General features: G+C 38.1%; 1 protein-coding gene across 1 annotated transcript in view; it reads left to right on the top strand.

Moving 5' to 3' along the window:
* Positions 1 to 5,425: 5,425 nt before the first annotated feature.
* Positions 5,426 to 14,128, top strand: part of LOC149143053 (pentatricopeptide repeat-containing protein At4g13650-like) — a 120,428-nt gene continuing 111,725 nt past the window's right edge. Inside the window, exon 1 of the mRNA XM_089449378.1 lies at positions 5,426 to 7,035. Within this exon, the coding sequence (XP_089305504.1) occupies positions 5,551 to 7,035 (1,485 nt within the window). The 5' untranslated portion in view covers positions 5,426 to 5,550. The remainder of the gene's footprint in view (positions 7,036 to 14,128) is intronic.

Genomic DNA, 14,128 nt, shown 5'->3' on the forward strand with positions numbered 1-14,128 from the left:
ATTAAAAAAAAAAAACAATAAAATTAAAAGTCTTCACCTACATTCAACAACCGTAATGAATTAACATTAATTACTTCACTGATAAAGATGGCCATCAATGTAAATGCCAATTCACATCAAGGAATAAATAGCTCCATGGTGCAGGCCTTGCAAAGTGTATCCGTATTCATTTATTAGTACGGGCAGCCGAGAGGAGTGTACCCAATCGGACGGTTGTCGGCAAAATCGCAAGGCCCTTTTTACCGAATTTTACGCGCCGGGGAAAAGGTTGTATTGGAAAACTGCTTAGGGTACGTGTCAGCCGATGAGTGTGATCGTTGCCCCCCCGAGAATTACCACCATTCCGTAAAAGTGGTGCGGGGAATCCCATGACGGTTTTCTAAAAAAAAAAAAAAACAGTGGGCTGTAAGGGTGACCTTAAGGCGATGTATTTTCTACTTTGATACAACCAGCAGTTTGAAGACTACTATGTTTGTAGGACAACTACTCTCAGGGATAGTTTATACTACTCTAGCTTATAAACATGGGCTTTGTGAACTTACCCTATCCCTGTTATTGCTTCCTACCAAGTGGTGAAATTCTTGCATTTCAATCATACAATGGTGTTTCTTCAGGGCACACAACATATTAGTTACAGGCCTTTAATATTTGTGGTCTTCAAATGGAAATGCTCTATACCTGATACTGTCCTAATAGGTCTTTCCCTTGTAAGTTAACTTTGCAAGCATGAGAACAGGGATTCCTTTTAAAGCATGGGAGAGACGGTTGTCCTACGTGAGTGTTTGTGTTAAAGAATTAAACTAGATACCACATGGATCCTCCACTATTCGTCTTATAGTTTCAGGAGTTTGGACTTGAAGCCAATGATGTGGGCAGAGATTTCATCATTTAAAGGGCACGTCATTTGTCTGGATATTTTTCGATTTAATATTGCGCTTCCTTCTCTTAAGTTGGATGTTTCCTCTTCTAACGTAGGTCTAACAGTAAAACTTGCCCACAAAATTGACTTTCGATTTCACATTTCAACTCGGGTTGGATTCGCCACTGCCTTTGACATGTCTTCTACTAACACAATCTGCAACAGTAAAAAATGCTGATGAAAATGACTTCCAACTTTTCTTGGGCTCGCCAGTGTTCTCTACTAAAGCAGGTTTGTGACATTTTTTTTTCTCAAAAATGACTTTGGCTTCAAATCTTGACTCTCTTCTCGGGTTTTCCACCGCCTTTTGTTTGTGTGGTTCTTGTTCTTCGTGTTTTCTCTGATTGGTCACTTGTTGGCTCCGCCTTAAATTTTGCAAGTTTTGAGCTCTACATTAATGCATTTACTTTGTAGATGTTCCCTTCAATGCCAGGTTAGAACGGTTTAACAATCTGCTTTGGCCTTGGTTTTATGTTCTTCCACGACTTCTCTATTTTCCAATTTCCATGGACGTGCCTTTCCCTTTTTCTTTGTTTTACAAATCCCCTTTTTTTGAAATTATTTTTCATCAAATACTTAAATATCAACAATTTCCCAATAAGGTTAAAGATTTATAAAATTAAAAGAACTCTTCTCCAATAAAAAGCTTTACTTTAAAATGCCTTGGATTTTGAAATCTTTGGCACATGAACACCAATAAACTCTAAGTGTAAATTCATATTTAATTTATTTATTTAGGACCCTTTCACTCTAAAGCCATGTTGGTATTTAGAGAGGCTATGTTGGTATTTATAGATGCATAACCATGAGAAAGAAAGAGATATAGGGAGACTATTCATTTTAATAATGGAGTCGTCGAAACATCAATGTGGTTCTCTTTAATTAGTAGAAGGAAACTAATTGCTGGTTAACTTGCGTTTAGCTTGCAATTCGTAATTCGCAATAAGCTATGATATTTTTATGAAAATTATTTTATTTTATAAGTAATCAAATTTGAGATTGTAGATGTCCATGTTATATAATGTGACAACACGATTGCACTCTTACACACTCATAGAGAGATAATTATATTATTATAAATAAAATGCTTCAGTAGAAAATGGTTATTAATGTCATTAAAAAATTAATATGCATTTAGGAATTGTATTACATACAAATTAGAAATATATAAATAATATATAATTTCTATTTTTTTTAAATCTTTATGAAACTACTTATTTTGCAAAAATAGTTTAAAATTATAAAATACAATTGTTTCACTTGAGCTCTACCATTGCAGTTGTTGAATTCTCTGGCTAGGTAAGAATCAAGATTTCTTTGTGGATTTTGTATTGTATGATCCCATGATGATAGCTACGAGTTCTTGGAGCAACGAAAGTTGTTTGGATGTTATGAGGACTAGCTTTATTTTAATATTGGAACATCACCACACTTTGAGAGGAGCCAAGCTAAAAGAAAAAGATGGCAACTTATTGGTAGTTATAGCCAGTGGCATGCACTAGATCCACAAAAATATAGGTGATTGAGCTCTGACTGGAGGACAAGTAATTTTGGGTGCCGCATCAGCAGTCTTGCAAGTAAATATTTATGTCATTGGTTGTGCCCCATTTGGTAAAGTGGCAATAAGATACTTCATGGACCTGCTTGTAATTTTATCAAAAAATTCATGACAACTCCTTATTTTGGTTGCCTCGTAGGAGTAATTGACAATAAACTATATGTTTGACAACAGTCGCATGTTGAGTTGCAATATATGGGAGTTGGCTCATGTTTTGATTACATCACATCACCACAACCAGAGGTATCAGTGCCATCTATCACAAGAAACATGGATAATGAAAAAATGCATCCCAATATGTAAGGGGAGTGCACTACAATACATTAACCTAGCATGTCTTCGAGGGTAATGTTAAAAGATAAGACACCCTAGTCCAACAAGTTATGTGGTTAATTATTAAAGATTGTTTGGTTTCAAATCCATATACATATTACATATGATGAAGGTTCAAATTTTTTATGAGGGGAGAGGTTGGAGTAGAGAAACTTGTATGTTGCAATTTACCCATCACTATGAAGCTCAAGTATTTGATGTTTCAAGGAGAGAGGCTGCAAGTAGTCTAGGAGCCTTGGGAGATTTGGTGTTGAGGCCTACAACGATAAAAATATTCAACCTATTGCATTGGAACATGAGGAAAGCTCACAGGGTTTCAATAAGCTTAACATTTTGGAGAACTGTATGACAATCATACATAATTGTGGTTGAATATCTACATACAATGGTTGTGTGGCACGTTAGAGGTAAAAGAACAAGTCATGGTAGATAGCCATGTGGTGTGTATGGTGTTGTAGCATCTTTGTAGAGATTTAGTAGGGTTCATGTTATTAGATAGTATACACCTGGTTGATTCAGACCAGAGGCTTGTTCTGGAGGAAGTTGTATGGGAATTTACTCATCCCTATGAGTGGATTAGATTAGACAGTATCTTGGTCTCGGATTCAGAAGCAAATTTTAGACAAAGAAGTTGGTATGGGTGTAATGCACAAAGAATGCAAGAATTGATCATTCTAAGCCAATAAGGGTAGTAGTCTAGAGGTACATTGAAGTTCTCAGGACTGTATCTTTGTTCAAGATGGATTGTCAGAGACTGCATTCATGTAAAACTCTACTATTGGTTGTTGTCTATAATTCTATTCTTTTGATTTCAACAGGTAAGAACTCGATCTAAGAACTTCATTATCCATTGCATATATATATATATATATATATATATATATATATATACAAACTCTGTCTTTTGAAGCATCAATGGTTGCATGTTGTGTTAATGTGGGTTTTTGAAATTTGAAGGGTTCCTGCATCCATTAAGGCTGAAAATTGGGTTAATGTGGGTTATGGTTGTATGTTGTTTGGTATTGCACATTGCAGGGGGAAATGAGCCGGAGGCATCACAATAGCCAAACCTTGGAATTGGTGTAAACTATGGAATGGAGGGGACAATTTTCCATCACAGAAGCAGGTAGCTAAGATGCTTGGAAACACCATTATCAATAGATTCAAGATCTACAACTCAGATCCCTCTATACTGCAAGCATTTTCCAACACAGTCATTGCAGTTATTGTGGGTCTTAAGAATGAGAAAGTCCAAAGAATAAGTGAAATCCTAACTACAGGCCAAGCTTGGGTGGCTCAAAGGATTTCTCCTTACTACCCTTCAACCTTAATAATTTTGATCACGGTAGGGAATGAGGTCCTTACAAATAGTGATGGGTCGTTAGACTCTTCTCTTTTTCTTAATCTAACATGGTTGAAACATGTACAACAACATTTGCAACTCCTAATTGAAGCTCAGGGTAAGTACTTGCAGTTTGTGTTGGAGAAGGCCAGGAAAACTCTTGCTGGCCACAATTTGGGTTTTGTTGGAATAGAAGTTGCTCATGCAAAAATCTCATAATTGGTGTATGAGATGTGACTGTCAAATAAACACATAAAATCTCAAACTGAACAAAATTTAATATCAAACATCTTAAAAAGATAAAACTACTAATAAATATATTAAAAAACTAGCATAGATCATAAATAGTCAACTAGCATAGATCATAAATAGTCAGAAGTTTGTAGGTGTTTTTTTTGGGTTTAAAAAAAAAAAAAAATCTCTCTAATCCAGTACATGTTACAATTTTGATTACTTCATGTTTGTTGAAGTAACATGTGTGGTATTTTGTATGCTTTCAAAATATTTCAAATTGTTGAATTGGTTTTGAGTATTAACCGCATCCAAGATTTTTGTTGCAGATGTCGTAGGTGGCACATTCACTATTAATGCCACTCTTTCCTATGTCACTTCCTTACAACATTTCCTTTGCAATATTTGGTGCAATTGCTAGTATATGAGACTATTCTACATATAAAACGTACCTGAATATTCAATAAAAATCATATAATTTATTATTAAAACTCGTAATTTTGGGCAAATATTAGCCATTTAATCATATATATATATATATATATAAACCATTTAATCACATATATATATATATATATAATAGACGAATTTTTAACTAAATAAAAGAATATTTTTATGTAAAAAAACAAAAAAAACCCAATTAACTAAATTCCACCCCTAATAATTTTCATGCAGTAATTCCAAAACATTTCACCAATTTTTATACAATCAACTCACAAATGGCACTTACATTTGGCAATCACAGATGTCCCTTTCAATAGTGATAAAATACAAGTTGTCTTTAGTGAAATTTTTTGGAAGCTTTTCCTGTGGGTTTTTCTTGTCTAATTTCTCTAAAATCCGGTATAGTGTATTGAAATCACAAGCTTGATAAGTAAGCCCTACAACTAATTTAAATAACATAAATCAAGATTTCACCTCAAGTATTTTAACCACATTCCAACAGGTAAAAGTCCAAAAATTCACAGTAAAAACCTTGAAATTCTATATGAAAACCTCAACTAACTAAATGCTTTGGAATAGATCAACGATAACTTTATTTGGGCTTCTTTGTCCACTCTTACACCAAACTTATTGCATTTCAATGCCATTGTTGCATAATTGCACCTCTTCACTTAGCGCGCCTGTGTGAAGTGTAGCCCCACTTGAGATGTTCTTTCATGTAGAATGATAAGGGCTACTTCCATAGAAACACTACTCTCTGCTCTTAACCATGTCAGGGAATTCTGTCAGTTGGGGATTTTGGAGGGGCCGCAGCACATGAGGGAAAAGCCTGTAGACTACCTTCAACTTTTGCACGTCTGTATTGTGAATAAGGCCTTACCATATGGTAAACTGGTTCACGCTCATATCAACCAGACGGGATTTCGGTGCAGCATACGCTTGCAAAATGTGCTTATCAATATGTACGTCAAATGCGGGAGCGTGGTGGACGCTCGCAGAGTTTTCGACCAAATGACTGAACGGGACGCATGCTCATGGACTGTCATGATTGCAGCGTACTCAAGACATGGTTTTCCAGAGGAAGCAATTGTACTCTTTCATCAAATGCAAACAACAGGTATACAATCTGATGAATTCACCCTTGCCACTGTGCTTGCAGCATGTGCCAACTTAGCTTCTCTACAACACGGTATGGAAGTGCATGAGAAAATAATTACAAGTGGGTTTCAGTCTGATCGTGTTGTGGTTAATGCCCTGATAGACATGTATGCAAAATCTCGGAGTATAGAGCAAGCATGCAAAGTGTTTGACAGAATGCATCCACGAGATGTCGTCTCCTGGACAGCGATGGTCGCAGGATATCTACAGAATGGGTTTCTTGGTGAGGCCCTTAAACTGTTTAAGGAGATGTCGCAGAGAAACGTGGTCTCATGGAATGCAATGATTGCAGGATTCGCACAGAATGGGCAATGCGAGAGTGCCTTCAATCTCTTTCGACAGATGCAATTAGCAGGTGTGAGACCAGACTGCAAAACATTTGCCAGTATTCTCACAGCGTGTGCTGACATTGCGACTATGGAACAGGGCATGGAGATTCACCAGAAAATTATTGTAAGTGCACTTCAGGGCGATTTATTCGTCATGACTGCCGTTTTAAATATGTATGCACAATGTGGAAGGATAGAAAAGGCACGTGAATTGTTTGACAAAATACATCAACGAGACCATGCGTCATGGAATGCAATGATTACAGGATATGCCCGGAATGGTTTTCTAGATGAGTCCTTGAAACTCTTCAATGAAATGCCTCAACGAAATGTGGTTTCGTGGAATGCGATGATTTCTGGATTTGCACATAATGGGCTGGGTATCGAGGCCTTGGAACTTTTTCAGCAAATGGAGTTGGCAGGTGTGAGGCCAGACTCAAAAACCTTCATCACCATTCTCCCAGTGTGCGCCGACTTGGCAGCTTTGGAACGTGGCATGGAGATCCATAAAAAAATAATTAGAAGTGGACTTCTATCTGATGTTGTGGTTGTGACTACTCTTATAGACATGTATGCAAAATGTGGAAGCATAGAGAAGGCACGTCAATTATTTGACAAAATACATCACCAAGACGTGGTCTCATGGAATACAATGATTGCAGCGTATGCCATGCATGGCAGCGGCAATGAAGCTCTCAAACTCTTTGAACAAATGAGACAATTTGGCATGGAACCAGACCATGTGACCTTTGTTAGCGTTTTGTCTGCCTGCAACCATGCAGGTTTAGTGGATGAGGGCTATCGATACTTCAATTGCATGAGTCAAGATTATTACATCACACCCACAATGGAACACTATATATGCATGGTTGACCTTCTAGGCCGAGTTGGCCGTCTTGACGAAGCACAAGACTTCATCAACAAAATGGTAATAAAACCTGATGCTGTTGTGTGGGGTTGTTTGCTTGGTGCCTGTAGAATACATAACAATATAGAGCTGGCAGAAAGTGTGGCAGAGCACCTTTTCGATTTGGATCCACAGAGTGCTGCACCTTATGTGCTTCTCTCTAACATCTATGCTGCAACTAACAGATGGGGTGAGATTGAGAAGGTACGGAAATTGTTGAAAGACAGAGGCATTAAAAAAACCCCTGGATGCAGTTGGATTGAGGTCAATAAACAAGTGCATGCTTTTATCACAGGAGACATATCATACCTATAAACATAGAAATCCTATGAAGATGATGGGATATTTTTCTAAGTCACTTGTTTCCTTAAAATGATGTGAAGGATAAGGAACATATTCTTGACCACCAGACCAAGAGTCTGCTAATTCTAATTAGGCTATTGAATATTTACTGAAACTGATCTGAGATGGATCAGAAATAAGGCCCACTCCAAACTTTATCAAAAGGATATTTCACATCAAATTTTAAAGTCAATGATCCATTGGCGATCACCTTGAAGACCAAAGGCCAAAGGTTTCTTCTTGGCCGTCATCTTGGCCTACAAGAAGGTAGATTGATCAGCATTCCAAGGAGCCTCTTTGCAAGAGGTATGGCTTGCTTGATGGGAAGAGAAACACGAGGTGAAAAAAAATTTGAAATTTGGGAAGAAGGGTGGAGTAGCAGAAAGATTGAGGACTCAGAATGATGCAATCTGTTCATAGATTGGAGGATGAAAAGGATTTTGATCTTATCCACGGATAACAAAGATTTTCTTCAAGTCAAAACAACAATCTGCAAAATATTGTCGAGTAAGAATATACAATTTCTCGGATAGAGTTGATAGCTCCAGTTTGCAATAATTCCTGAGCATAAACAGAAGACATTATTTGCTGGTTTTCCCATTTGGGTTTCCAGGGTAATCTCTGTTGTTCATTGTGTTGAATGCTCGTGCGATTGAGTTGCTTTGGTTATTTGCTTCATATAGGTATATTGTTGAGCAAATTCCAGTCCATAGAAGTGCCTTATGCTGCCTAAAGTCAATTTTCCATGCTGCTTTATTGGCCACAACAGCTGACCACCTTAGATCGTTCATCTCTGAGGAAGAGTAAATCGATGGCCTACAGTAATAGAGCTGCTGGCCATAGCGATCAATCTCATACTGAGTTTCTAAATCTGATTTGCTGAAAATTAGCGTTTCTCCATATATATACTGGCTGGTGGGTGATTGGGGAAGGTCCTATGTACTCCCCATCACTTGCAATCTACTCAGGAGGTAACCTACAGCAGTTTTTATCCATCTGTATGCCCCATCTATCCCCAAAGCGGGTAACTCAAATTGCTTGGCTCATAGGATTCAGAGTATAGCATTAACTTCCAGCTTGGATTGGTTGCTGGTCCAAAACCACTGCATGTGCTTTCTTGAAACGTTGGTAATAGCCAGGAATTGATAGCCACACTTTCTTGCATCCCAATCAATCTGTATAATGCATTCCTGCCTTCTACGACCATTGTGTTGAACTGATCAAGTAGGGCATGGTAATCTGCAAGGAATAAGAGCATTCTACAATCTGTAGCTTTGTTAATTCAATACAGCCTGTAAAGATCTAGGGCAATTTTGCTCTTAGGGTTTCTTAAGGAACTATGGTTTCCATCAGAATTCTTTCCCTTTGTCAACCATGAAATAGGTAGTAACAGTGCTATTGAGCAACATTACAGTTCAAATAATTTTAACTGATCATTCATCAACAAGAAATACAGTATAATATCCCATACCTTATCCAGAGATTCAACAGTCCAACACAAAATTCAACTGAGTAGTATTGTTTAACACTTAATTCTGAATTCTAGGGTTTCCACTAAAATTTCTTTGTTCATTAAATGACAGGACCAAAAATTCATTCAAAGCACGTTAATTATCAATGCTCAGTCATCAACCACCGTAACACTGTTCATTCATCCACAACATTACTGTTTGAGTAGAGACTATGAATCCACAGAAAGTAACCAATAATTAGTTATACATCTACATCTCAGTGACCTGATCCTGTCTATGGACAACTAATAGACTGAATGAATACCTTCAAATCTGAGTCTGTCACAGGAGGCCTAATGCCGAGCTTAAGAACCTGTGAACTCCCTCTGTAACCACTTCTGCACCTGTCTCAGGACCTTGATCAAACAAGTTCAGAACATATTGTATCTATTGGAAGTCTTCTGTTATGTTTTCGAAGGCTTTGGACCAGTGTTGCACTAATCGCGATTATATCGTAAAATCGCGAGTTTTTGAAATCGGCGATATTATCGGTCGATAAATACATGTATTTTTTTCGGCGATTTTTATGAAAAAATCACGGAAAAAAAATTAAAATAAATAAATTAATAAATAAAAATAAAAATAATATATATATTATGAGGAGGAGGAGGTGACACAACCTAACCAAGCTACCCCTGTCACCAGTAGAGGACGTGGTCTACCTCTTGTAGCTCCTAGTTTTTTAGCTTCTAGAGCATAGCAGAATCCACTGCCAACTCCACTAACCTCTACATCTAAAGGGGCAAAGGAAATCAGTAGTACTAGACTTTAGTTATTTGGTTCATTTCATTGTATATGACATTATGACTCATGATATGAGATACATTATTATATTTTTTGTTGATATTTTGAGGCTAAGTTGGGAGTTGTGAGTCAGGACTTACTATTCAGGACATGATTCACTATTATGTGTGATGTGGCACTAGAAATGATATTAAACATCTTATATATTAGTTTTTTTATCATATTTATGTGTCAATGTATTTATTTTATGTTGTAGATGCTTTAAATATTAAAAAAATTGAAAAAAATGAATATTTTTGTATGTTATGATTTTTACTGATTTTTTCCCGATTTTTACGATTTTTTCCGATTTTTTCCCCGCGCTGATTTAATCCCGATAATGATTAATGCAACATTGCTTTGGACTGTTCCAGATTCAGAAGTATCTTCGCATCCCATAAAAAGTCAGCTACACGACTTCCTCACTAGCAACCGCTGATATTTCCGAATTCTCCGAGTCAGCTGTTGTTTATTGTGTGGTGGTTACTTTGGAGTCGTCTGCCCTACGGTGGTGATCTACAACTAAATCATGGCTTGGTCCCACAATTGACCACGAATGGTATCAATGGACTGTTTCAGTGAGTGCATCAGTAATTAATAGATCAGATTCTTTTGTTGCCTCATCAAGCATTAGAATTCTTTTGTAAGTTATCTGCTGTGAAACTTCTGCCTTAGGGAAATCATTGTAGGGTTTCCACTGTCTTAATCGCTGACCAAAGCTATAGTTGAGTTTTCGTTGTCTTGTTGACCAAAGCTATAGTTGATCAGTGTTGAATCACTTGTCAACGTAACTTGTCTTATGTTGATCCAAAAATGGATCTTGGATAACCCTCTAAATCTTCAAGTCTTCAAAATCTCCTAAAAGGTCAAAACTAGCACAAAAGGAGGACCTCTTAAAAAGTCGGATTACACTATCGGGACCCAAAAATATGAAGAAATGGCAGAAATGAGGCCTATCGGAGGCATGAACAGTGAATAGACAGGAGCCGTCGGATCTAGCTGATCAACGGTCCAGATCCGATCGGCATATCGCATCGGCGATGACAGGTGGAGGCAATCGGAGGCATAACATGCGATGGGCCCTGGTCGATGCAATACCGCAATTGCCGATATCGGCGGATCACAATCGGCGCTAGCATAGACCCTATCATATGGGAAAGACCTCGGGCTTGTGCGATCTGCGATTGTGACTTGTTGCATCGCAATATCGCATCAGCGCATTATAGAGGAGCGGTTATATGTTATATGTTATATATGCGATGCGATGGCTGGACTTGACGACCATATGAACTAAATTTAATACATTTTGAAATCCGTCAAATGACGATTTTCTTTGTATTTTCGTTTTTCGTTGAATAAACGAAATACGAAGGAAAAGTGCCCGACCCGATGAAACCGGACCCGAAAGGGTTCCAAAATGAAAACACATAATATTTGAAATCCGTCATAAGCCATTTTTGCGGTGTTTTCACAGTTTTAATGCAATTCTAAAATACAAAGGGGCAGGCCCTTGCGACATGCGATGGCGACTTACGGGCAGACCCGATAGGAAAATAAGGTGGAATTATGAAAATTTGAAGTCCGGGAACAGTGGTTTCTGCAGATTTTTCCCGTGTTTGGTATGTTTTCCTGTGTAAGCCGAGAATGACTATATTGAGGGATTTCAAGCACCGATGACCCATTCCGTTACAGAATAGGTGGCATCCATCCCTGAGGGCATCTAACAATGATTGCTAACGCTTAGAGAGGGGATTTAAGCGGACAAAAACAGGAAGATAGAGAGCCCGAGAGGGAAAATGAAAAGACAATGCCGATTTGGCTTAAAAGCCACAAAATGACAGAGACAGGGGGGCTGCTGAGTTGTTGTTGGTTGTTGTTGTTGATTATTTGGGTTTTTGTTACTGAAAGAAGCCAAAGCAGGAAGCTGAGGGGAAGAAGGCAACGCAGAAGCAGAAAAACGCAACCGAGGGAGTCACTTGGAGTTCAAGTGAAAAGCCCAGAGAGCTGTAACTGATAGAGGGTAGAATGAAGCCAGAGCCGAAGAGCCAGAGCCAAAGAGCCAGAGCCAGAGCCAAAGAGCCAGAACCAAGAGCCAAGAGCCAAAACCAAGAGCCAGAGCTTCAAGAGCCAAGGGAATAACATGGTGTCTGAACCCGTTGTTTCTGTGTAAAACAGCAGGAGATAAGCCAAGAGCTTGTAAAAAAGACTTATACCATAATCCCAGAGAACCTAGTTGAGTTGACTAGGGCTCACGGAGATGTAGCCCAAGAGTTGTGGGTGAACTCCAAATTAAATTGATGTTTCTGTGTGATTTTTTATTGCTGCATTGTTTATTGTATATGCATTTATATATTATGTTCAAGCACATTTACATATCAACTAAAACAACAGATTTTAAAGCAAGTAATCAGTTGAAAACAAATACAAGCATACACCCATATTTCAAGCATTTCTTAATTCCGCATTGATTAATCATGAGGACTTGCGAATATTCAAGCTTTGGAAGTGGGAGAGGTTCTTGTAAGTTAGACAAGAAGCCTAAGTGCCCCATTTTCAGATCAGGTGGTATCGGAGCTTAAGTTTGGTTAACCCCACCTTCAAAGAAGGTTATATCAGAATGCTTGATTGACAAAGCAAAGATTGCTTGTCTGAAAGGTGTTTAAACAGTCAGAGGTTGATTGTATGCTTGTGTTACAGATTGACTATTTTTTGAGTTTGCAGAGGTAAAGGGAAAGTTTTTGCTAGCTTAGTCCAAGAAGGACAAGAAGAACAAGGGTTGAATATATTCTTCTATCCCGAAGGACCTCAAGGCAATCCAAAGCACAAGAGGTTTGTTGCAAAAGGTTGCTTAAATAAGCTCTTTATTTATCTTGTTGAAGTTTTTTTGTTCATTGACATAATGACAACTTTTACAAGTGGGTCTTCAAATTCTGTGCTCTTCACAAGATTCTTTGATGAAGACATGAAGCAAGAATTGTCCACCATGATGGATATGGTGAGAGAAATATATGAGGATGGAAGGAAGAGTAGCATACTTAGAGAACAGTTGAATTCCATGAAGGAAAAGAAGCAGTTGCTTTCTGACAAATTGCAAGAAATGGAGAGGCAACTTCATATTGCAAATATGAACCTGGAAATGATGCATGAGTTGGAGACACAACTCTTTGTTGCCCAATAAACCTTAGTCAAGTATCAGCTTGAAGAATAGGTAAATCATTCCAGTTTGTCTTCAAATTCCTCTAAGGATGCTTATATTGGTTCTTTTGAAAAACATACTAGAGGCAAGGTTCCAAGCTAATGTCCAAGATGGGTTATGAAGGGAAAGGCTTGGGTAGACATGCACAAGGTATTGTTGAGCCAATAATGATTGAGGAAAGGCCCAAGTATTTGAGTATTGGCTATAGACAAGCTCATGGAGAAAGTTCCAACGCTGCCATGAAGGCCATTCAAACAACTCCAAGAAGGGGTTGCATTACAAAGTGTGAAGATTGTATTCAGGAAGAATGCAATAGCTTGAAACATCATTTGTAGGATGCAAGTGTTCAGAAGCACACACTTGAACCAGAGAGTTGGAGAGACTCCAACAACCTTGAAGAGATTGATGGTGTTCCAAAGGGAGCCACTTCTTCATTTGCTTCACCTCTGCATGAAGGCAATAAAGGTGAAAGAGAAAGGTATAAATCTGGTTCCAAACATTTTCCTTTTGATTGTGCAAAGCATGGTAAATTTCCACATAAGTATGGGGAAAGAGTTGCATGTTCCTTTTGTGGTTTGGATAACCATAATGTTTCTAGATGTTGGAAGAGAATGGCCACATACAGGAAGTAGAAGAAGGAAAAGAAGCAAGAAGCCAAAGGTCCATTGGACAAGGCAAATCATGTTGTCAAGAGGATGCACATGCAGTGCACTTACTTCCATAAGCAAGGGCATTTTGCTGCAAAATGTTGGACTCTAAATCCAGCAATGCTTCCACAAAAGCTGAAGAAAGTGGAAAGAGAAGATGGCAGAAATGGAAGTGAAGATTCCATGAATGATGTGTCTCAGAATGATTCACATGATGATGCTGATGTGCAGACAAAGGTAGTACCTTTGAAAGGGATTGGTAAGGAACGGTTAGAGTTCTTATCCGATTAAGATTGCATGTCCATTGATGCATCTACATTATATTTCATTTCAGCTTCGGAAGTACAGTGTGCTTAAGTGAAAGTTGAAGTATGAAATGCATGCATGAGCATGAGATGCATGAACATAGGGATGTTGATGATTTCCTT

The sequence above is a fragment of the Pinus tabuliformis genome, chromosome X, assembly GCF_031772625.1.
Source record: "Pinus tabuliformis cultivar Carrire ecotype Pingquan chromosome X, CPIR1, whole genome shotgun sequence".
NCBI lineage: Eukaryota > Viridiplantae > Streptophyta > Pinopsida > Pinales > Pinaceae > Pinus > Pinus tabuliformis.